Below are 25,390 nucleotides of genomic sequence, written 5' to 3'. Positions count from 1 at the left end.
TCGCCCACTGAGACGCCCCGAAACCATACAGAAGACCATTACTGTGTGGCCCAGTGATGGTGACTCTGTGCTGCAGGATTGCTTCAAGTGCACAGACTGGCAGGTGTTCAGGGATGCTGCTGTGCATGATGGGGAGCTTGATCTAGAGGGTTATACATCTGCTGTCCTCGAATACATCAGTAAGTGTGCTGAGGATGTCATCACCACCAGGACTGTGACGTGCTACCCGAACCAGAAACCCTGGCTGAATGCAGAGATCCGATCTCTGCTGAAAATCAGAGATGCTGCCTTCAGGTCTGGCGATTCACAGAGACTAGAAGAGAGCTGACAGCAGGTGTAAAGAGGGCCAAATCTGCATATGTTTTGAAGATCCAGGGTCATTTTTCTTCCCAGGATCAACGGAACATGTGGAAGGGCATTAAGTGCATCACAGACTACAACAGAGATGCACAATATACTATGGACCTTTCACTGCCTGATGCTCTCAATAAGTTCTATGCCCGCTTTGAGAACCCAAACACACCCCCCAGCACCAGACTCACTCGAGCACCCAGAGAACAGCCCCTCAGCGTGACCCAAACTGAAGTGAGGAGGGTTCTAAAGAAGATTAACCCTGTAAAGCTGCTGGCCCAGATAACATTACGGGGCCGGTGCTGAAGTGCTGTGCAGACCAATTCTCTGTGGTGCTGCGAGATATCCAGGCAGTTGTCCCCACCTGCCTGAAGACCGCCACCATCATCCCAGTCCCCAGGTCTGAATGACAATCGGCCAGTAGCCCTCACCCCGATAGTCACAAAATGCTTTGAAAGACTGGTTATGACCCACATCAAAGCCAACATCGATGTCCCTGGGGATCCACATCAGTACGCGTACTGGAGAAATCGATCCACAGAGGATGCCATCTCCTCTGTGGTCCACACTGCCCTCACCCACCTGGAGAGTAAGGACTCTTACGTCCGTATGCTCTTTGTGGATTTCACGTCTGCCTTTAACACCATGATTCCCCAGACCCTGGCTTACAAACTCCACACACTTGGACTGAGCATCTCTCTCTGCAATTGGGTCCTGGACTTCCTGACTAACAGGCCACAGTCTGTGAGGATCCACAACATCTCCTCCTCCACCATCATCCTCAGCACTGGCTCCCCTCAGGGCTGTGTGCTGAGCCCCCTCCTGTTTACACTGCTCACATATGACTGCTCAGCCATCCATCCAGGCTGTCATATTATAAAGTTTGCGGACGATACGGCAGTGGTTGGATGCATCACAAATAGTGATGAGTCTGGTTATAGGCAGGAGGTGGAACACCTGAAGAGTTGATGCAGTGAGAACAATCTCTGCATCAACGTGAAGAAGACAAAGGATTATGGATTTCAGAAGGGGCAACACCATCCCTCCCCTCCCCCTACATGTCGGCGGATCTGCAGTGAAGTGGTCTCCAGGTATAGGTACTTGCGCATACACCTAAGTAACAATCTTACCTGGAGTAATAACACTTCCAGCCTTGATCAGAAAGGCACATCAGCGCCTCTATTTCCTCAGAAGGCTGAGGCGTGCTGGACTTGGGAGCTCAGTCCTCATCTCATTCTACAGATGTGTGGTGGAGAGCGTTCTGTGCTCCAGCATCACTGTGTGGCACGGAAGCTGCCCTGTGGCAGAAAGGAAAGCTCTGCAGAGGGTGGTGAAGGCTGCACAGAGGACTTTTGGGGTCAGCCTTCCCACCACCATGGACATTTACACCTCCAGATGCAGGAAAAGGGCCACTGGCATCATGAAGGACACCACCCATCCAGCACACACACTTTTTGTTCCGCTCCCCTCAGGTAGGAGGTTGCGGACCATTAATTGCAAAACAACCAGAGTGAGGAACAGCTTCTTCCCTGAAGCTGTAAGACTCTTAAATTCCAATTAGACAATCACTGCAATGGCACTTCATGTCCACTTATTTATTGCTGCTTTACTGAATCATTGCCTGCACTATATCATCCACACATGTCAATTTATACATTACCAGCATTTAGATGTACACCTCCTGCCTCATACTCATACCGCTGTGGTGTGCTGCTGTTATTTGTCCACCCCTTTATTTGCACCTTCTATTTATTGTTTATGTTACTTGGGAGTTGACTGGACCGTGAGTACAATGTTTCATTCCACCTCATGTACCACATGTGATGTGAATGACAATAAAGCCTTATCTATCTTATCTCAGTGAACCCCTCCCAATCTTTATTTCTGAAAGGCTCATTTTCCTCTCAGGGCAGGGTTGGAATAGCTGCTGAAAAAATAATAGCTAGCTATAATTTAGCTGCTTTTCCGGAAAAAAAAAGTAGCGCCTACTTTTTAGCTACTTTTTGAAAAGTAGTGCACTACTTTTTAGCTACATTCAAAGGGCAACTGTTAGAATGTTTGTGTATCACCACCTGACACACCAAACAAGCCCAACTTGAAAATTAATAAGACACTGCATTTAATCATGTGCCAGAAAGAACAATTGTAAAGCTGCAAATTTACAAAAAGATCACCAGAAAGTTTAAGTGTAACCAACAATCAGACTTACACAACCAAAGCCAATCATTCAAACAAAAATCAACAAAAGTAACCATACAAAAACCAAACAGTTTTTGTATTGTCAACTGTTGAAATAAAACTGCTCCAATTAAAAAACTTCAGCAAAATATGTACAGACATGACATTCAGGGTCCTTCAGAAACACTTTAGCCTCAAAATTTACACCAGTGACCCTCGCTCTGTTTGTTATCTCTCTCCTGATAAAATGATGTTTTTGTGTTTTTTGAACTGCATTTCACAAAGGTTTTACACGTCTTCATTGCATTTACCTGGCTTGAAGCTCATATACAGCCATCAGTTCCTGCTTGACGTTGGCATTTTTACCCACAACCTCATTTTTAGAATTAAACTTTCAGAACAAAGAAGAACTATGTCTCTGCAGTTTGCCCCACTCCTGCATCTTGCCCAAAGTGGAGGCACCACAAACAGCATGAGCGGAAGCAGAAGAGGGGTAAGTGTGGAGGTATCCGAGCTAGGCTAGTGGCTAGGCCACACAATCCGGCAATCTCACCATGACACTGGCCAACGTACGCTAACTGGACAACAAACTGGACTACATACACCTGCTACGCACAACCCAGAAGTCTGTGAGAGACTGTTGTGTCTTTGTGTTTATGGAAACATGGCTCAGTAACATTGTCCCAAACCACACCACTCAGCTCGAGCGGCTAACATGCTATTGAGCAGACAGAGATCTCATTGAAAGAGGTAAGAGCCGCAGTTGGGGGCTTTATGTTTACATCAATAATGCCTGGTGTCATTGCTGTAAAACGTGCTTAGGGTCATTTATTCATGTTTTTTGGTTTTGTGGGGCATTAGAACATTTTTGGAAAGAGATACATGATCTAACTGTTAAGGTTCTGGAAATCCCAATACATTTTACACCTATATGGTACCTATTTGGTACCGATCTGGACAGGACACTGGATTCCACGACTGTCAAAGAGGATTGGCTTAATATCACACATAGCAAAGAAGTGCATACTGCTCAACTGTAATCAACAAAGGACCCCAACACTCAGTCTGTTCAAAAAAACTATGAATGAAACATTGCAATTGGAACAACTTACTTACTGTCTAAAAGATAAAGGAGACATTTTTCAGAAAATATGGGAACCACTTATGGACCTGTGACTGTTTTATGTAGCCAGCACTGTCTGTTGTGATTGGGTAGTTAAAGGATATGTATTGTGACCTTTACTTATTTATTTATTAAGTGCATTTCACATCCCTAGAGAATTTACTGCTGTTATAATTGACTATAATCGAATAAAAGACTCTTATGTCAGTTAATAGATTTCAGCTCCGCATTTATTATCATCGTCCCGCAGCAGCACGTTCTCAAACTGGACAAGCTGGGGCTGAACACCATGCAGCTGGCTGCTAGGCTTCCTGACTGCCAGACCACAGAGAGTATGGGCACATCCCGCACCATCAGACTGAACACGGGGGAGGATGTGTACAGAGCCCCCTCCTATTTACTCTGTTGTCCCACAACTGCACACCGTCACACAGCTCCAACCTCTTCATCAAGTTCGCAGACGACATGAATTGTGGTGGGTCTCATCAGCAACAATGGAGCGAGGTGAGCCGCCTTGTGTTGTAGACACAATAGTCTATCTGAACAATAAAAAGACGAAGGAGATCGCTGTGGACTTCAGGAGAACATGCAACCAGCATGCTCCTCTGACCATCAATGGTGCTGCTGTGGAGAGGGTGAACAGCACCAAGTTCCTGGGCATGCACATCACAAAGGACCTCTCCTGGGCCAACAACACAGCATCACTGGCCAGAAGGGCTCATCAGCACCTCTACTTCCTCTGCAAACTGAGAAGAGCCAGAGCCCTAGCCCCCTTCATGTGCACCTTCTACAGAAGTACCATCAAGAGCATCCTGACCAGCTGCATCACTGTGTGGTATGGTGCCTGCACCATGTCTTGCCTCAAGACACTCCAGCACATCGTGAGAACTGCTGAGAAGATCATTGGCACCTCCCTCCCCTTACTCCGAGATATACAGCTCCCTTCTCACCCAGAAAGCCCTCAGCATGGCAGTGATCACACCTGCCATGGCCTGCTGCCATCAGGGAGCCGCCTGCAGAGTCTCCGGGCCAAGACCAGCAGACTGGGGGACATCATCATCCACCAGGTTGTCAGAATGCTCAACTGTCTCCCTACTTTACCCACCCCCCCAAAAAAAACTTTGGACCAAAACAAAGGTTCCTGACGCCTACTCCCCAGTACTGCACTATTTATTTATACCCACAGACCTTAATCTGCATATGCCTTATGTTACTTTAGTGTTAATTTCAGGACCTCTTATAATTATATATATATATATATATATATATATATATATATATATATATATTTTTTTTTTTTTTTTCTACAATTTTTATTTTTACGTTTAGTGTTTTTTTTATGTCTGTTTAAATTCACACTTTTCCAGTTTACCGTCTGTTTAATGTTATTGCTACACCATGGGGTCTGAGAGTAACACAATTTCTGTACACTTTATGTCCTGTACATATTGTAGTATTGACAATAAAGCTGACTTGACTTGACAGTGGACCACTGTCCTCTTGCTATGAGGGGTTGTTGACATTAAATTCAAAATGGGCATATATTTTTCAAAATATAATTTCTCAGTTTTAACATTTGATATGTTGTCTTTGTACTGTTTTCAATGAAAAATAAGGTTTAAGTGATTTGCATATCATTGCATTTTGTTTTTATTTATATTTTGCAGAGCAAAAAAAATATATATTTTGCAGAACCTTTTTAGAAATGGAGTAAAAATAGTTGGGACATGAGCATATTTACCACTGTTACATCACATTTTCTTGTAACAACACTTAGTAATTGTTTTTGGGCTGAAGATACCAATTAATTCAGATTTGAAAGCAGAATATTTTCCTTTCTTCTGTCATACAAGTCTTCAGTGCAACTATACAGGGCCTTCATTGTTGTATTTTGCACAAGTTTTCAATTGGAGACCATTCTGAGCTGTAGGCAGGCCAGTCTAACACCTACACTCTCTAATTATGCAGCCATGCTGTTGTAGCATCTGCAGAATTTGGTTTGGTGTTGTCATATTGATAAAATAAGCATGGATGTCCATGAAAAGGATGTCATTCAGTTTCAAAGGGACCTTCACAGATGTGCAAGTTATTACCTACTTATCCCCCCCCATACCATAACAGAGTGTGTGATTTTAGATTTATGCAGGTAGAAATCTATGTGATCCTTTTTCTCTTTGACCTGGAGAACCTGATGTCTGGTGTTTTAATGTTTTTTTAACCCAGTTTTCTCCCCAATTTAATCACCTCCAATTCCATCCACTAGTTAGTTAGGACTCCCTCAATCACACGATACTATCAATGCTAGGAGGGTGAAGGCTAATACAGGCTTCCTCTGAGAACTGTGAAGCCAGACACCGCATGTTTTCGAACTGCCGCTCACATCATCACTAGACAGATGAATGCGCTCAGAGGAAAGCAACAAAAAACAGATCTGTTACGTCAGCTATCAGATGCCTGCCCTGCGTTGAGAGATGGGGGAAGAAAGGGAGAGCATCCTGCCCACCCAGAGAGAGTGAGGCCAGTTGTGCTCTCTAGGACTCCCGGCTACAGATGACAAATCAGATTGGTGCATCTTATGACGCTGTAGTTGAGTCACTGACCAAGCCCTCTTGAATTTCCATGCAACATTCCATCTCTGTCGCTTCATTAGCCTAACACCTACTGCATGTTGTGTTAGTTTAGCTCTTGTTTTATTCTTAGTGGTTTTCTTGTAATTATTGCCTTTGCTTGTTCATAACTGATTGATGGATTTGTCTGCTTGTCTGATTTGCTTTGACTCTGCTTATTTTGTGACCCCAGGCTTTGATATTCATCCAGTAAAACTGCTTATCAACATCTGACATTTCGAAATTAATTTGAAATAACAAGTAGTAAAGGATTTTTTTTGTCATAGATTTTTTTTCAACTTTGTGGGATTGAATTTTCAGTTAATCTTTTGTTCAACTTAAAGCCTGACTCTGAGTGTTCTTGTAGGAGATTTTGGGATGTCTAAATATCAAACATTTATATTTAAGCTCCAGTAGATACTAAATTACAAAAGTGCTTTGTTGTCTTCTAAGAAGCATATCCTTAAACTAGTTCAGATAGACCTAAGTCAGACTATAATTTTAAAAAAATTATTAAATGAACAGCACTGTTCATTTTAAGTGAATTTTAAAGAGATGAGTCTTCAGTCTGTGTTTGAAGACTGCAATGGAGATTGTACATTTTCTTAACCCTTTCATCACAGCAACCATTGTTAGCTGATTTTCAGCTCAGTAGCAACACCATCATTATATGAATAAATTTAAATTTGAAGTTCCAGATAAGGTCAAAAGATGTGCCCTGATCAAATCAAATCAAATTTATATGTATAGTGCTTTTTACAATGGATGTTGTCACAAAGCAGCTTTACAGAATTTTGGAAAAGACAAAGTTTTAACAGAACTGTAAGAATGTACAAAAACCCCCCCGGTGGGCAAGCCAGGGGCAACAGTGGCAAGGAAAAACTCCCTCAGAACTGAGGAAGAAACCTTGGGAGGAACCAGGCTCACCAGGGGGGACCATCCTCCTCTGGTCAAACTACCTACGAGTGATTATACTACTAATATTAATAGCAGTAATATTTGTATTAAGAATAGCTAGGAGTCTATGAGAAAATCAGTGTAGGGTGGGCAGCTAGTAGATGGCAGGTGGTGGCAGCTGGGGCATGGGCAGCTGGTCTGAAGTGGGTAGCAGGAGGGCTCGCAGTCGGTCGTCCTTCAGTGTCCAGCCGGACATATGGGTAATTGTATACTCGGAAAGAAAGCAGGGAGATGGAATCAGTTTTATTCTATATTCTGGCAGATCTGACTATGACAGCTTAACTAAAAGGAGAGAACAAGAAGGACACACAGACACGGCAGCACTCTGAAATAGTTTGGCATCCCTCCGCTCCACCGTCCTCAAACTTGAGTGACCGCGTGCGAACAGCGGGACAACAGCACCAGCGTCTCAGTTTACTATAATTCCCTGTGTCCATGGACCCCTGGATCTGCTGCCTTTATCTAAGGGGGAACATTACTTACCAAAAGCTAAACTGAACAAGTGAGTTTTCAGCCTAGTCTTAAAGATTGAGACTGTGACTGAGTCCCGAACAGTTTCTGGAAGATCATTCCAGAGTTTGGGGGCTTTATAAGAAAAAGGTCTTCCCCCAGCTGAAACCTTCTGAATTCTGGGGACTATTAATAAGCCAGCACTCTGTGATCTGAGTGGTCGTGATGGCTCATAATGAGAAACAAGGTCTTGTAAGTACTCGGGAGCAAGACCATGTAGGGCTTTATAAGTCAATAAAAGGATTTTATAATCAATATGGAATTTAATAGGCAGCCAATGAAGTGATGATAGCACTGGGCTAATATGATCAAATGGTTACTTATAACTGTGCCTAACGGTAACATGTATAGTGTAAATAATAATGGTCCTAATATAGACCCCTGCGGAATTCCAAATCTCACTTTTGAATAATTGGAAGATAAATTGTTTACCCTAACGAACTGATAACATTCTGATAGGTAAGATCTGAACCATGTTAGGGCTGTCCCTGTGACTCCAACCATGTTTTCTAACCTTTCTAGGAGAATGTTGTGGTCTACTGTATTGAAAGCCACGCTAAGGTCAAGTAGCACTAAGAGAGATATGTAGCCTTGATCAGAGGCAAGAAGAAGATCGTTAGTTATCTTAACTAGAGCTGTCTCAGTGCTGTGGTGTGGCCTGAACCCAGATTGAAATTTTTCATATATATGGTTCTTGTGTAGATATGAACTAAGTTGTTGGGCCACAGCTTTTTATAAGATCTTAGATATAAACGGTAAGTTAGAAACAGGCCTGTAATTAGACAAAACGGCGACATCAAGATTTGGTTTCTTGATCAGGGGTTTGATAACTGCTAGTTTAAAAGCTTTGGGTACATGGCCCAGACTAAGGGACGAGTTTACTACAGTTAAAAGAGGGTTTATAATAACTGGCAGTACTTCTTTGAGTAATTTTGATTGCATCGAGTATGCAGGTTGAAGAGATAATCTTCTCTAGTTCTAGCTGTGGGAGTGGGTAAAAAGTTTCCAGGCTCTTTTCTACAGCTGTGTTTTGTTCTATATCAGCCAAGTCAGATGACAGCCAAGCTGGATTTGAATTTGATACTGTGGGTTGAATTTGTTGTCTAATATTTTCAATTTTATTATTATAAGAAGACCATAAAAACTTCACATACTAAACAGTATTCTAGGATTATACTTATTTTTCTCGATCAGCGAGGCCACATATGCTGAGCGAGCTTCAGTGAGAGCATTTCTATACTCTATAAGGCCGTCCTTCCAGGCAGAGTGGAACACTTCCAGTTTGGTTTGACGCCATTTCTGCTGTAATTTCTGAGCTGTTTGTTTTAAGGTCCGGGTTTTATCGTTGTACCATGGGGCGAGCTTTTTCTGCCTTATTCTTTTTATTTTAAGTGGGGCCACATTTTCTAAAGTGGATCGTAAGGTATTTTCTAAATAATCGGTTAGTAAATCTAGTTCCATTGGGTCTGATGCAGTGGAGACTGAAATTCATAGCTCTGGGAGATTTTCTATAAATTGTAGGTCGGTAGAAGGTTTTATTGAGCGCTTTGTTGAATAACGAGGGGACGTATATATATTATGGCTAAGTCGTAGCTCATATGAAATTAGGTAATGGTCGGGGATTGCTGTGGTTTGCGGTAGGATATTAAGCTTGTCTATGTTAAGACCTAGTGTCAAAACTAAATCTAACGTAGTGTGTAGGCCCTGTCACATTTTGGATAAAAGCAACAGAGTCTAGGATTGAGGTAAATGCCTTTTTTAATGGGTCATCTACCTTCTCAAAGTGAATATTAAAATCCCCTACAATTATTACTTTATCGTTGCACACAGCCAGGTTTGCAGCGAAGTCACTAAATTCTTTTATAAATTCAGAGTATGGCCCTGGTGGCCTATAAATGTTAAATAATGAAAACGCCTTCTTTTTTGTGACCGGATTTGTATCGTGAATAGAAAGGACCTCAAAGGAAGTAAAAGTGTCGCATTGTTTCTGACTGATATTGAGAGTAATTTGGTATATTATACAGACTCCACCTCCCTTGCCTGATAATCTTGGCCTATGTGCATAATTGTAGCCTACAGGCGTGGCTTCATTTAAAGCTAAATATTCATCTGGTCAAAGTCAAATTTATGATCTTATAATTTCATTTACGACGACTGCTTTAGAGTTTAGTGATCTTATATTAAGTAGTCCAAGTTTTAGATCTAAGGTGTTAGTGCTATCAGCAGAACATGGATATATGTTGATTAGGTTATTTAAATGGACTGATTGAGTTTTTCTATTATTAAATTTAGTTTTAATTCGGGGCAAAGACACAGTCTCTATAAAGCTGATCTTGGGTGACGCCTCAAGGCGGATCGCAGATGGTCGGTTTAGCCTGTCTGTCTGCGGACTGGTCCCGGCTCTGGACTGTCAGCAGCTGTTTACTGCCGACTAACTGAAAGACTATGTGCTATGCTGCACGAAAGTAAGGCAGCACCTTCCCGCGTGGGGTGGACACCATCCCTACCTATAAGACCAGGCTTGCCCTCAAAACGCAACCAATTATCTATAAAGCCCACTTGATTTTCGGAACACCACTTGGACATCCAGCAGTTTAACGCCGCAAGCCTGCTGTAGGCTTCAGCGCCGCGCCGCATTGGGATGGGGCCAGAGCAGATTACGGCATCGGACATCGACTGGGCCTGTTTAATCACCTCTCTAATATTAGCCTTAATTACCTCAGACTGCCGCAGATGGATATCATTGGCCCCTACATGAATGACTATCCTCGAATATCTCTTATCAGCTAAGAGTCTAAGGTTGCCACTAATGTCCAGCGATCTGGCTCCCGATAAACATCCAACTGTAACCGCTGGCGTCCCTAAAGGAGTAGCTAACTTCACGTGTTGAACAATCAAGTCTCCTATGACCAGAGTACTTTTAACAGGCTTCACAGTGGGTGCTTCACTCAGCGGAACAAACCTGTTTGACACGCAAATCGGAGGAGCGTGGTGTTCCGCTAGAGGCAGAAAAGGGCGTTAGGCTAAACATGCCACACTCTGCGCAGACGAAACAACCAGCAGAAGCCATCATATTTCAGCCACTTACCGCTTTTTGTCGATTTAGAAGCTGATAGCACAAAAAAACGTTACCGCTGTGACGCATTCTCAGTCGCTCGTAGTGACGCCATACCTTAACAGAGTGGAGGTGTTGCTTTGTGCCAATTTCCAAAGCCAAAAATACATTTCAAAAAGCCAGCTTTTCTGTTGTTTTCCTGTGTGTTAAAAGGTGAGTACTTTATTTGATATATAAAGCTAGCATATGTGGTCATATGCTAGCTTGGCTAAATAATAAGCAGTTTATGTGAAACTTCTCTTTGCAGACTTAACAATCTAAACATACAGTTGGAATCCCTGTTCACTTGAAACAGGTGTTAATGTAAAGTGTGTTATGCATATTGTACAACTGAAATTTACATTGGTGTTGTTTTACCCACAGTATCTATACAGTAACTTTATTAAGTTGATAGAATAAGTACACAAAATACTTCAAGACTAGCAGGGAAAACTGATGATACTCAAATGTTTGAAAGCCTCAATTGCTTCCACTCTCTTTACATGGATGATGGTAGGACTAAAAAGATGGTTCTGAAATGTCGATAGCTAGGATTTATTTGGGACAGAGAAGATGGTTGATGTTTTGAATGGCAGCATGCTAGAGAGATTTCAGAAAAAGATAATGATGGAGGGTGATTGCACACTATTTTTTTTAGGCAACACTGAAGGCATGCAGTAGTATCCTCCAACTACTAGCAGACGCTGCCTGTAATTGGCCTCTGCTTCTTTGGTTTCTGTCTTTTAGCCGTAGTGGAAAGACGATATTGTGGTTGGCACATCCAAGGCTGAGACCCAGTAACCTTCAGTGATATTACAGTGGCACAAATTTACTTTTTTATACATATTTTTGTACAGTAAAAATACTGTTAAAGTGTGGTCAAGCTGACAGGTGTTGAGATATGTGAGGTTGAGTACTGGAGTGTCTGGGTTTTTCTCGAGTATGTGCATGCTGTGCTGTTATATTTATAAATTCCTTAAAGATTTTTTGACTACCCATGTCTAAGTTTTGGGGCACAGAAGTTGTAAAGATGTGGTAGATGTAGTGTATCAGTTTCTCTGTGTAATATTGACATTGTGCAGAGCTGGATAGCTAGCTTAAAGAGAATGGACTTAGACAGCACTATAGACAAGAAGTAAAGAAAACCAACAAAACGTCTAATACTTGACCCTAACCCAACAAGTAAATGTAGTTTTACTTGCACTACCCAAATGAAACAAATATGTAAGAAACACCTGCCCTCTTACTTATTGTTATTTGGCATAAGGTAAGCTTTCCAATAGGAGAAGGGAAGCTGTGGCAGACAGCAGCTAAAAAGAATTACACACAAGAATATTTCTAAGGCCTTGGCAAATGACTTTGCAGTTACATTGTCAGCATCTCCTGGTGTGCATGGAATCATTTTCATGCTAGTATTAAATTTTAAAAGTTTAATTTCAGTGGCTGTAAGATTGTGAAAAATGGAAAAAAAATGTCTGTTGTGAAAAAAAATGCCAACAACGAGGCTGAGTCTAAAAGGAGTTTTGCCAGTTTATTGGATGAAACCGCTGGACAAAACAATTTTATGATAATGAAGGAAAATATGAAAAATAGAAATCAAGACAAAAATCATGCTAAAATGAAAAGGTTTTAACAAAGGTGATAAGAAATAAAAGAAGTTGGCTTGAGATCCTTTACAGCGCCCATCACCCCAGCAAAATTGTGCGACCCCCCCTTACTGCTCCTTCTCTCTCAGTCAGCGTTAACTCCCCCAAAGCCACAACTCTCTCCCTCCCTCTCCTGAACACTCTATCTGACTCTCTAATTTAGGTGAAAGGTGCCTCTGTATGTGCGTATGTATATATATGTGTGTGTGTGTGTGTGTGTGTGTATGTGTGTGTGTGTGTATGGCAGACCTGTGGAGCCTAACTTGTTGACGTCCTCCCATTCCCTTGATAGAACCCTATCTAACCCTAACCTTGGACATTAGAAAGATAAACTCAAGACAAAAACATCTAATCTAACTATAACTGGTCCACCATAATTCATGCATATATGAACACTTTTAAATAACACTCCTTTACTGATTATATTTCTAATTCTTTAATACCATTGAAAAAAATATAGTTTGATGGGCAAGATCCTTAAAGGCTTTATGCAAAATGTTTAGTAAGATGAATAATAAAAGCTTTTCATTTTCATTCATTCAGCTCATGAAACAAGCCAGCTTAACCAGTGAGGATTTAAGCAAACAAAAGCAACTTCAGACACCATTACTACTTAAATAGTGATTGATTTTAACTAGAGTTTCAGTTTATAGAGATTATAGCCATTGCACAACTACCAGCCCCTACCCAGGGAATGTAAAAAGTAGTTAGAGTTGTGTTTTATAGCCAAGGACTCATAGACCCATAGGCCTGTCTCATAAGGCAGGGTTTCATTCCTTTGCCGGCTACCTTTAAATTTAGTTAAGCTCACTCTGGATTTTTTAAGCTTATAACGGTAGATCACTTTTTATCAGGAAGCAGTGCCATAGCAACTTATACCACCTAATCTGCTCCAAGGCTTTATTTTAATTGTATTATAACATTTGTGGCACCATATGAAAGACAATACTGTTCAGCAGAGAAAATAAATCTGACTATATAAATATGAAAATGTTAACACAGTTATTACACCAGTAAGCACTAACACAGAGTGGCAGTGGTGACAGTATTGCTTTTTGCTTTACTTTCCAGTTTTCTTTTTAATAGTATGATTTTTTTTCTTTCTTTAAAAAATAAGCCTCTCCTCTCTGTGTTTCACATGATTGGCAGTTTGTTGCAAACATCACACTTTCATGTGCACTTGCACATTAATCAATGTTTGAGTATTTAAACCTGGGTTACCTGGCAAAAATCTGGCAAAACTTATTCAGGAACTCAGTGTTGAGTGTGCTTCATGAGGTAAACAAATCAGGAATGCTAAAACTAGAAACACAAAGACAATACTACAAAGAACAGACAGGCAGACTAAGTAAAGGATTAAATTTATATTTGTTCTCATTTGTATTGCATTATATTTCCTAGATCTTTTTAATGTGTTTTTAATCTGTTGATTTATGCTGGATCTTTCCCACAGAGAACAATTCTAAATAGTTAAAAAAAAAAAAATTTCTAGTAACTTTTGATGACTTAGCTTATCATATCTCATCTTAAACCATCAAAATAATGATACCCTGAGAATAATTAAGATGAGGTGTTTTGTGTCACATATGTTCATATGTTTAATGACATTTTGCAGTGCAGTGGAACATTTTAACAGTTTATTTACTTTATAGACCATAGTGTTGTACATAAATAAGCATGCAGTCATGTGTTTGGGTGGGTGGTTTGACCAATGTGCTTTCGATTCTGTTGTGATAGCTAATTCTTCCTAACATGTCTTATGTGTGTAAGCAGTGTTTCATGAAGTGTCTGTGTACCCGAAGAAGGAGCTGCCTTTCTTCATTCTGTTTACAGCAGGCCTTTGTTCTTTCACCGCCATGCTAGCTCTCCTCACACACCAATTTCCGGAACTCATGGGAGTCTTCGCTAAGGCAGTGAGTCTGACATTTGATGTTTTGTCTGTTATATTCAAAGAACAGTACCAAAGTTGCAGTGACTTGTGTGGTCAGTTAGAATTAACTTAAAAACACAGGACACTGAACTTTGTCAAGTCTGTATAAACATATGACATAGGTACACTATTTAAAATGAAGGTTCCACAAAAGATTCTTTGAGTGATGTCAATGAAGAACTTTTGTTTCCCAAAAGAACCATGTTTGAATAAGAGATGTGTGAAACAAGATTTAAAGATACTTCACTTAATGTAAATTTTTTCCCATTGTAATGGTTCTTCTTAGAACTATAAATTATGTAGAGTTTCTTTAAACTTTAAAAACCCCTTATTTGTAATGGTAGGTTATGGTAGGTTAGGTTTCTCAGTTTCTCAGTTCTCTGGGGTGGAGATACAGTATATAAAGTAAGGAGATCATATGTTATAACATACCCAATTCCAAAAAATCCTTTTGGGAGAGTATGTGAAATGGTGAGAAAGCAGTGGTTAGTAAATTCTGTTTGACCTGTATTAAATTGAAAATGGTATATAAACAGTATTTTTCACCTATGAAGCATTGTTTTTTCATAATATATATGTTCCAAATTTGATGCCTGCAACACATCCCAAAAAGTTTGGATAAGAGCATGTTTAGTGTTCATCACCTTTCCTTTTAACAGCACTTCTAAATTGTCCTAACTGCTTTCACATGACTCCAATGAACAACTTATCTCATCCTGAGGACAGTAAAAAAAAACTGTGTGTAGTATGATGTAAAATATGTTTTTAGGTGTTTTCAATATGACAATTTTAATGCATTAAAAGATTTAGCTTGCAAAGAAAATGTAGCCATATCTAAGGTGTGGTTGGTGGATCACTAATTCTGATTCTTATGCCAGCTGTGCAAAAAAGGTGGTGCAGTTTTTGAGAAGACCATTTCTTGAAATAGATATCACTGTGTCAATATTTAAATTTGGAAAATGTCAGAAAATCATGGGACATTGCAACCATGCCTGGGTTAGTTAACTGGCTATTGTTACCTTCTCTGCTTTTCTTAGTTTTCATTACAGTTGAACACAAATGTTTGGACACTCCAGCCAAATTACATATTTTGTTGATTTTTTTAATTGAAAAGAAGTAACCGCAAACTAAAAATAGCACTTTCCTCCAAATGTTAATATGTAGTTACTTTCTGTTTGACAAACTTATGCATTAACAATACAACAAAATAGTTGCATGTACAAATTTTTGGATACCCTACTAAGTCAGTACTTGATAACACAAATTTTTTGCAGATATCATAGTTTGAGGCAAGTTTTGGATCACTGTCCTGTTGTAAAAGCCAGCCTCTTTTCAGCTTCAGTTTCCTGACTGTGTTACATTTGTTTCTACAAATTGCTCATATTCAGTGGAATCCATTCTTTACTTACCCATGCAGTGCCACTGGCTGCTTAACGCTCCCATGCTTAACAGTTGGGCAAGTATTTGTTTCATGAAATGCTGCTTCTTTTTTCCCTCTAAACATACCTTTGGTGATTATGGCCAAAGACTTTGATTTTTAATTCATCAGTCCATGGCACTGATTTCTATATGTGGTTTTGTGTACTTTAGACCTTGACTTTTCACAGGTAAGATTATTTAGTGTGCTGTGAAGTTGTCATCAGCTGACGATTCCTAATTATATTTCTTGACTTGCCTTACTAGACTTAACACGTCAATTATGGTGTAATGATTTAATTAAGTTCTGAGGGTGGGCAATCTCTTACATATGCCACACTCAGTTACATTTTTATTAAATACACACTATAAATTTTAATTTAATTTAAAATTTAATTTTAAAGTAATTGTGTTAACATGCAGACAATGACAGTGATTACTTCTTTTCACTTGAAAAATCAACAAAATATGTCATTTGGCCAGGTGTGCCTTTTGCATACAACTGTAGTTATTAACCTCATGTCAACTGTGATTTTATAGATAACAGCTAACAACAGATGATCATACTATACAGTGTGTTTACTATTTATATTATTTGCATAATTTGCATTTTTGTAAACATAACACTGACTGTAACCTAATTCTTAGCAAGGAAAGCAAAAAAAAACCCTACATTTTTGTTGATGCTAACCTAGCTAAAATCCCATTGGAGAGGAGAATGCTTGATTGGTTTATAGGAAGAAGATCAAATTAATGTTGAGTTTTTGTTGCCATCACTATTTTTGCTCTCTATATGCACAGTTCTACCTTGGAATGTTAACATTAAATGTTATATTTTTGCAAGTAAACTCCAAAATATAGGGAAAAAACCATGGTTTTACTTGCCAGTTGTTTTGTTCAGATTATCCTCATAGTGCTAATTTGGAATAAAAGAGGTCCCAGGTCCCATGAAAAAAGACATGAGGCTAAAGCCCCATAGCCAGAGCCTAGGCACATCTCTGATTAGAATATGATGGATTTTTTCCATCTAAAAGGAGAGCACAGTCCAGAAATTATATCTTTATTGCAGAGTGCTCTGCAAGTGCTCTATTCCATAACCAAGTTTAACCAGGATATATTAGTATTAATGTAAAGTGTTAACGATTACTGCGTCAGCCTGCCTAGTAACTCTTTTGTTGTCATAAAGTGCACCTATGGTGTTATCAGGTCATCTTAGTTTAGGAATGCACAAGGATGACTAAGGCTTAGCCATTACATCTCAAAGATGCGATCAGACATGTATGAACTCACAAATTAGCTTAACTTAAATTCCACTTGTGCATCTTCTGCATCAATTTCTACCAGGAAGATGACTGGCAGTAATTCAGCAGTCATAGTCCTTTTAGTTTCTCCTAGAACAGAAGCTATGTGTGCATGCGTCAGATGTACAGTGGCAAGAAAAAGTATGTGAACCTCTTGAAATTTTATGGTTTTCTGCATTAACTTGTCATAAAATGTGATCTGATCCTCATCCAAGTCAAGCATATCGACAAATATAATGTGCCCAAAATAATAAAACAAAATATTTTTTCAAAATATTTTTTCCTTCATATCTTCATTGAGAACAACAATAAAAACATTATAGTGCTAGTGGATAAAGTATGTGAACCCTTGAGTTAATGATCTCAAAAAAGCTAATTGGAGTCATACCTGGAATCTTGTTAAGAAAATGAGTTTGGAGGTGTGTACTAGAGCTACTTTGACTGATAAAAACCACTTAGACTTTTTGAGTTTGCTCCACACAAGAAGGATATGTGTATGTAAGCCATGGCTCGCCAAAAAGAGCTTTCAGAGGATCTACGATCAAAAATTGTTGCTTTACATAAAGCTGGAAAAGGTTACAAAGCAATTTCAAAGACTTTAGAAATTCACCAGTCTACAGTAAGGCAAACAATCTACAAATGGAGACAATTTGGGACTGTGGCTACTCTGCCAAGAAGTGGGCACCCAGTCAAAATGACCCCAAGAGCACAACGGAGACTTATCAATGAGGTAAAGAAACAACCCCGAGTGACAGCCAAAGATCTGAAGGCGGCATTGATGCAGGCTAACATCTGTGTTCATGAATCTACAGTTCGTAAAACCTTGAACAAGCAGGGTGTCTATGGCAGGACACCACGAAGGAAGCCGCTGCTTACTAAAAAGAACATTGCTGCACGCCTGAAGTTTGCGAAAGAGCACATTGACACTTCACAACGGTACTGGCAAAATGTTTTGTGGACAGATGAAACTAAGATTGAACTATTTGGAAAGAACACGCAGCGATACATCTGGCGTAAAAAAGGCACTGCACATCACCATAAAAATATCACCCCAACCGTCAAGTATGGTGGAGGGAACATCATGATTTGGGCCTGCTTTGCTGCATCAGGGCCTGGTCAGCTTACAGTCATTGAGGGGAAGATGAATTCCCAAGTGTATCAAAAAATTCTACAGGATAATGTGAGAGAGTCTGTATGGCAGCTGAAACTCTATAGAAGTTGGGTGATGCAACAGGACAATGACCCAAAACACCGGAGCAAGTCCACAACAGAATGGCTTATGAAAAACAAAATCCGCCTTTTGGAGTGGCCAAGTCAGAGCCCAGATCTCAACCCTATAGAAATGCTATGGACTGACTTGAAGAGAGCTGTACACATGAGGCATCCAAGGAACATGACAGAGCTAAAGCAGTTCTGCCAGGAAGAATGGGCTAAAATTCCTCCTGAACGATGTGCAGGTCTGATCCACAGCTACAGGAAACGCCTGGTTGAGGTTATTGCTGCCAAGGGAGGGTCAACCAGCTATTAATTCCAAGGGTTCACATACTTTTTCCACTCACTTTAAATGCTGAATGAGTGTGTTCAATAAAGTCCTGAAAGAAATTTTTTTTTTGTGCGTTATTATTTTGGGCACATTATATTTGTTGATATGCTTGACTTGGATGAGGATCAGATCACATTTTATGACAAGTTAATGCAGAAGACCATAAAATTTCAAGAGGTTCACATACTTTTTCTTGCCACTGTAAATTCATGGGCACTGCATACCTTATGTATAATATATGCTTGATTGTTCCTGAACCAAGTACATATTTGAATATCACAATTCATGGGTCCATTACACTAATACATACACACACACACACACATCTTCTAAGCCGCTTCTCCATCTGAGTCATGGGGGGTGCTGGAGCACTAGGCATAGGTGTACATTCCCCACAACTGCTCAGGACAAGTGAAATAAACCCAATTGGCCCAATGAATGGTGGTGCTATAGAGCACAATTTTCATATATTTTTTCCCTTATCTCCTAAACTGTGAGGGCAACATTCAAAATTATTGCTTCTACTTAATCCCTGCTTTATTCCAAATGCCTCACTGGTTCTGTTTAGCTCCACCCCCATATTTTCCATAATTATTGGCAAAATATATGTCACCTACATTTTTCTACAAGTCTACAAAACATTGGTCCCAGATTGTTCAGGGAAGTCTACAGGTCAAGATTTATTTTTTATAAATTGATATTTATAAACCATATAACTGCCACGTGCCAATTAGACCCTTTGTGCTTAAGCTTCATTCACAAAAATTGCTACAGATCGTGATTGCTTTGATTCTGTGGAAGCCCACCACGTTTGATTATTACACAAGACATAGAAACAGTATACATTTTAAAGTGACTTGAGTGACTGTGTTGCTGTTCTTTATAGTGGCTTAGTGTTAAGGTGTTATTGTCCATAGCAGAGATGATATGATACAAAATAACTGTTTGAAAATGGTAGTTAGGGACATTTATCCCATTATCCCTTTTATCCCATCAAGTTTGACCACAATTGGACATGAGGTGAAACTTTGCATACTGTATTGTTGCACTACTTTATAACTGTGATATTAAATTCAACTCAATAATTGAACAAATATGGCTGCCGTTAGCCAATAAGCATTTAACAGGCATTTGACAGGCTTAGCATTGGCCAATCATGAAAATTGAATGACCTGTCCACACAGGCAATCTCTAATAGTCTGACACAGTTGACCCCAACTGGCCATGAGGTAGTGCTGCTCAACTAAAACAAAGATAATTCCTATTAATTTTATCTAGGATGAAAATAAGTTACCGTATTTCGTGACTTATACTGAGACTGACATTTTTTCATAAGCATTTTTTTTTTATTTTTCTGTAGTTGTTCCAAAATTTTAAAAATACAATTTTCGATCTAATTTTGGATTGTAATCAAATTGTCACAAATTTGGCCTTAAAATTTATGTATAAAATCTATATATATATATATATATATATATATATATATATATATATATATATATATATATATATATATATATATATATATATATATGTTATACACTGTATTTCCAAAAGTATTCACTCACCCATCTAATTCAGGTGTTCCAATCACTTCCATAGGCACAGGTGTATAAAACCAAGCACCTAGGCATGCAGACTGCTTCTACAAACATTTATGGTTTCCTCTCAGGAGCTCAGTGAAGTCCAGCATTGTACTGTGATAGGATGTCACCTGTGCAACAAGTCCAGTCATGAAATTTCCTTACTACTAAATTTTCCACAGTCAACTGTCAGTGGTGTTATAACAAAGTGGAAGCGATTGGAGATGACACGTAAAATGACAGAGCATGGTCAGCGGATGCTGAGGAGCATAGTGCACAGAGGTTGCCAACTTTCTGCAGAGTCAATCACTACACACCTCCAAACTTCATGTGGTTTTCAGATTAGTTCAGCAACAGAGAGCTTCATGGAATAGGTTTCCATGGCTGAGCAGCTTCATCCAAGCCTGACATCACCAAGCGCGGTGCAGAGCGTTGAATGCAGTGGTGTAAACCGCAGTGGAGACCTGTTCTCTGGAGTGACAAATCACGCTTCTCCATCTGGAAATCTGATGTACGAGTCTGGGTTTGGCAGTTGCCAGGAGAACGGTACTTGTCTGTGCCAAGTGCAAAGTTTGGTGGAGGGGGTATTATAGTGTGGGGTGGTTTTCAGGAATTGGGCTCGGCTCCTTAGTTCCAGTGAAAGGAACTCTTAATGCTTCAGCAGACCAAGGGATTTTGGACAATTTCATGCTCCCAAATGTTTGGGAACAGTTCCAACATGATTGCCCACCAGTGCACAAAGCAATATCAGTGTCTGACCTCACAAATGCCTTTCTGGAAGAATGGTCAAAAATTCCCATATACACACTCCTAAACCTTGTGGAAAGCCTTCCCTAAAAAGTTAAAGCTGGGTGGGCCAACATCATATTAAACCCTATGGATTAAGAATGGGATCTCACTCAATTTCATATGCATGTGAAGGCAGACGAGCAGATACTTTTTGGAAATGTGTGTGTTTGTGTATGTGTGTGTTTATATATATATATATATATATATATATATATATAATTATTATTATTATATATTATTTTGTATTATTCATACAAAAGCAATTAATTCCCAAAGAATAATATTTATTTAGCCAAATATCATACCACCACATATGTTCATGATGCCCATGAAGGCTTGCTAAAAATGAGTGAATATTTTAAATTAGAACAGTTTACATAATGTAACTTGCTGCTTAACTGGATTGTTGAGTGTTATTAAGAGCCTCAATGCTGAAATGTAGTATTAAAACAGTTGCTAACTTAACCTTGAAAGCTATACCAGGCTAAACTCATAATTGATTGTTTTAAGTAAAAGCAGCATATATAGGCCAGCCACAGTGGTGTTTTATTTTGCACCATAAACATCATGTCACATGTTTTTTCAACTTTCAGAACAAACAATTAAAATGTTTGTTGCACAAAACACCACAACACCAACAGGCTCAGCTACATCTTTTAGAACCATCTAGCATTAGTGGTCAGTAGTGCCCCTTGTAATTGAAAGTTGAATGAACTGGACTGAGGCTTTTAGGAATTTGTAATGTGACATCTAGTCATTGATATAGCTAAAATCTATTCTTAGAGACAAAATCAATGTGGTAAATCTTATTATTTTTGCATGTGATCCGCTAACCATTTTGGTGTTGTTCTGTGCTAACCATCTGTTCAAGACTGCTACATTTTTTTCCATTGTTTGAAAAAAACTTTGCCTTTGCTTACAGTGAGAGATCTGCTTGCTAGAACAAAAGGTGTAGATCAGAGCAATCTCTGGATCTTAATGCTCGAGTGACTAGCAATCTCCTAAGTGTGCCTTCAGTGGTTGAGAACTACTGAAAGAGGAATTTGTCAGGTTACTTTCCCAAAGGACTGTGGCAAAACTCTTATCTCCCATTATTTCAACCCTTGCAGGCTGGTATTTTGAATTGCCATAGCTGGCTCCAAAAATCCTGCCTCTCCGCCAATATGATTTTTATTCATTGGATTGATCATTTTAACCTCTTCTGAAAAATCATTTTTTGGAAAGATGGAATTAATCTAAACAGTTTGGGTTTATGGGTCCTAAAATGTATTTTTTTAAAAACCTTTTTTAAACATAAAGGGACTGCTGGAATCTAGTGATGATCATCATTGTTCATCATTCCTGTTATCAGTATTGGACATAAGTGTAATACACGAGATATACTCAGAGCTCATACTAGATACTACTAACTTAAAAATTACTGCTGCGGTAAAAAAAGTAACTTGTTTGTATAAAACCTACTCGGCCACCCCTCTGTTCACATTCTAACCCTCAGGTTTTAAAATCTGAATCAGATGGCTTTGAAGACTCCATAGTATTTAGAAAGAGAAATTATTTAGGCCTAATTCATCCATCCATCCATCCATCCATCCATCCATCCATCCATTTTCTAAGCCGCTTCTCCGTCAGGGTCGCGGGGGGATGCTGGAGCCCATCCCAGCAGTCTTCGGGCGGACAGGTCGCCAGTATTTATTTATATTAAATGAATTAGGTGCCCTGCGATGGACTATATATATTATATTTAATATAAATAAATACTGGCGACCTGTCCAGGGTGTATCCTGCTTTCCTCCCGAAGACTGCTGGGATAGGCTCCAGCATTCCCCCCGCGACCCTGACGGAGAAGCGGCTTAGAAAATGGATGGATGGATGGATAATTTCACCTAACATATAAAGTTAGGAGCCTTTTTTGTAGATCAACTGAAAGTTCTGATTTTATAAACACATCCAGACATTGTGGTGCTAACAGAAGCATGATTAAGAAAGCATTTAAGTGAGGTGATGGGACCCTTAATGACTATGACTTGTGAAGAGGTGGGGATGAAGCAATGTTAATGACAGTGTTGTGCCAGTTCACAGATTTTCTGAACTAGTTCAAGTTCAGTTCATACATGCTCAAAGTGAACAGTTCACGTTCAAAGTTCACAATTTTAATTCTGAACTAGTTCAAAGTTCAGTTCATTTTACTTTTTTCGTGAGATATTCAAATAAATACTTTTTTTCACACTACAAGCTAGAAATCACTATACGTTCTTTGAAACTGCTCATTGTAGACATTTACTCATGACACTGCAATTGTGGGTTTCTTACCAGGTGATGAAACTTGCAGCAGTACAGACAAGGTAGACCAGTTCTATACTTAGTGCAATGAAATCTACCAATTAAAAAAAGAATATATAATATGAAATATGTATATATTATTTGATATATATGATATTATATATACATATGTGTGTGTATGAAATGAGCAAAACTCTTGAATGAAGGTAATGAAGGCAAAACTCAAAGGCACAAAAAATTTTATTTTTAAGGAACCTGCTGTATCTTTATGGTTGATACAGTGATTTTTAAGATGTAACTTTGTGTAAGATGGAACATTATGCAACTTTAGGTAGGTAACTTCAACTTTCATACAGTATTTGGTGACCTTTTCAATTCAGTGCTGGGGACATGATCTACAGGAACAGGCTGCTGGCAGTGTCATTTGCGTTTGGGGTTGGGTCTTTTTTCCCTTTCCTCCCTTATGACCCTCGAGGGCGTGCATATATGCATTCACACTGGATGGATGTTTTAACTCAATGTGCCGTTTCAAATTCGAGAAGGACGTTGTTGATGTCCTAACTTGTTTTTGCTGCGCAGGTTGACATATCTTACACAGAAAGGCTTTTTGCCGTCGGGGTCTTGGTTTGCAAGAGCGTAAAATAGTTTTAAACGTTCATAAGGAGAATCGGTGTCTGTCTCCGTGCCATCACTTCCACTAGCCTTTTTTTTTAATTGCAGCGCTCTCTCTCTCTCTCTCGCTCCTCCAGCCCTCCGCGCTCCCGTCGTTGCCTGCTACGCGACGTTGCTATGCCTACCCCGCTCTGCCGCAATTCATCACGGGTAACGTCGTGCGGAAGCCGGTATGTTATTAACTAGCCAGTATGTTAACTATTCTCAGCCGGACACTACGTTGCCCTCAATGCATTGCGCACACAATGTCGAAACCATTCCTGTCTGGTGATGCATGATTTAAGCGGCACCAGCAAGAAGACAGGAGGGAGGAACTTTCTCTCGTTGCGTTTCAAAAGAGGAAACAGATGTCACTCAGTTTTCAATGGAAAACTAATTCCAACGTTCATTTACAGTGATGTCTGCCGTTCATCACACATAATGTGAACTAATTCACGTTCAAGTTCTTTATTTAAAAATGTGTTGCGTTCAGTTCAACGTTCACGAAAAAATGAGCGTGTTCAATGAACGCGTTCTTTTGAACTGGTTCACGCACAACTCTGGTTAATGAAGTCCAGGGGTCATATTACAGAAGCTTCTTAAGTCGGAAATCTTATCTTTTCTTCTCAGTCACCATGACAACTTAAGTTAGGACTGAATTTAGGACAGTGTTCACCCATCCTAGGACACTGGGGTCTGCAGGTGAGGAAGTCCATAACCCAGCTGCACAGGGTGTGACTAATTCCAAGTGTGTTGAGCTTGGAGATGAGTCTGGAGGGGATGATGGTGTTAAAGGCAGAGCTGAAGTTATAGAACAGCATTCTTACATAGGTGTTTGTTCCTTCCAGGTGGTTGAATACAGAGTGCATTGCCAGGGAGACTGCGTCCTCAGTAGATCTGTTTGCCCGGTAGGCAAACTGGTGAGAGTCCAGGGTGCTGGGAAGACTCCTCTTTATGTGAGTGAGGATCAGTCTCTCGAAGCACTTCCTGACTATGGGTGTGAGAGCAATGGGGCGGTAGTCGTTCATGCTTGATATGGTGGTTTTCTTTGGGATGGGGATGATGGTTGTGGATTTTCAGGACCCGCCCTGGAATACCATCAGGGCCTGCTGCTTTCTGTGACCCGTGTCAGTGCTCTCCTCACCTCTTCAGAAGTCAGTGTGAGTGGTGCAGGTGGGGGCTCCTCTGTGGAGAGGGGCAGGGCAGTGTTAGCATGTTGAGACTGAGCAGTGGTCTCAAAGCGTGCATCAAAGTTATTCAGTTCAGCAGGGAAGTGGGCTGCAATTTGTGTGCTGTACTTGTGCTTTGCAGTCCTGATTGTTTTCTCCTCGTGTTGAGCAGGAGGTGTGCTGATGGAGATTGGAAAGCACTGTTCTGAGATTGGTTTGATTGATGTCCCCCATGACGATGAGTGCAGCTTCTGGGTGTCGAG

General features: G+C 39.9%; 1 protein-coding gene across 4 annotated transcripts in view; it reads left to right on the top strand.

The window, feature by feature from the left end:
* Positions 1-25,390, top strand: part of LOC108443055 (suppressor of tumorigenicity 7 protein homolog) — a 104,768-nt gene that overhangs the window by 74,999 nt on the left and 4,379 nt on the right. For 3 of the 4 annotated variants that reach the window (XM_017723453.2, XM_037540016.1, XM_017723454.2), the window contains one exon: positions 14,236-14,378. In XM_017723453.2, coding sequence (XP_017578942.1) covers positions 14,236-14,378 — 143 coding nt within the window. The remainder of the gene's footprint in view (positions 1-14,235; positions 14,379-25,390) is intronic. The other variant, XM_017723455.2, reaches the window with a different exon arrangement.

The sequence above is a fragment of the Pygocentrus nattereri genome, chromosome 7, assembly GCF_015220715.1.
Source record: "Pygocentrus nattereri isolate fPygNat1 chromosome 7, fPygNat1.pri, whole genome shotgun sequence".
In the NCBI taxonomy this organism is placed as follows: domain Eukaryota; kingdom Metazoa; phylum Chordata; class Actinopteri; order Characiformes; family Serrasalmidae; genus Pygocentrus; species Pygocentrus nattereri.
This window is presented reverse-complemented; position numbering and strand designations above follow the sequence as displayed.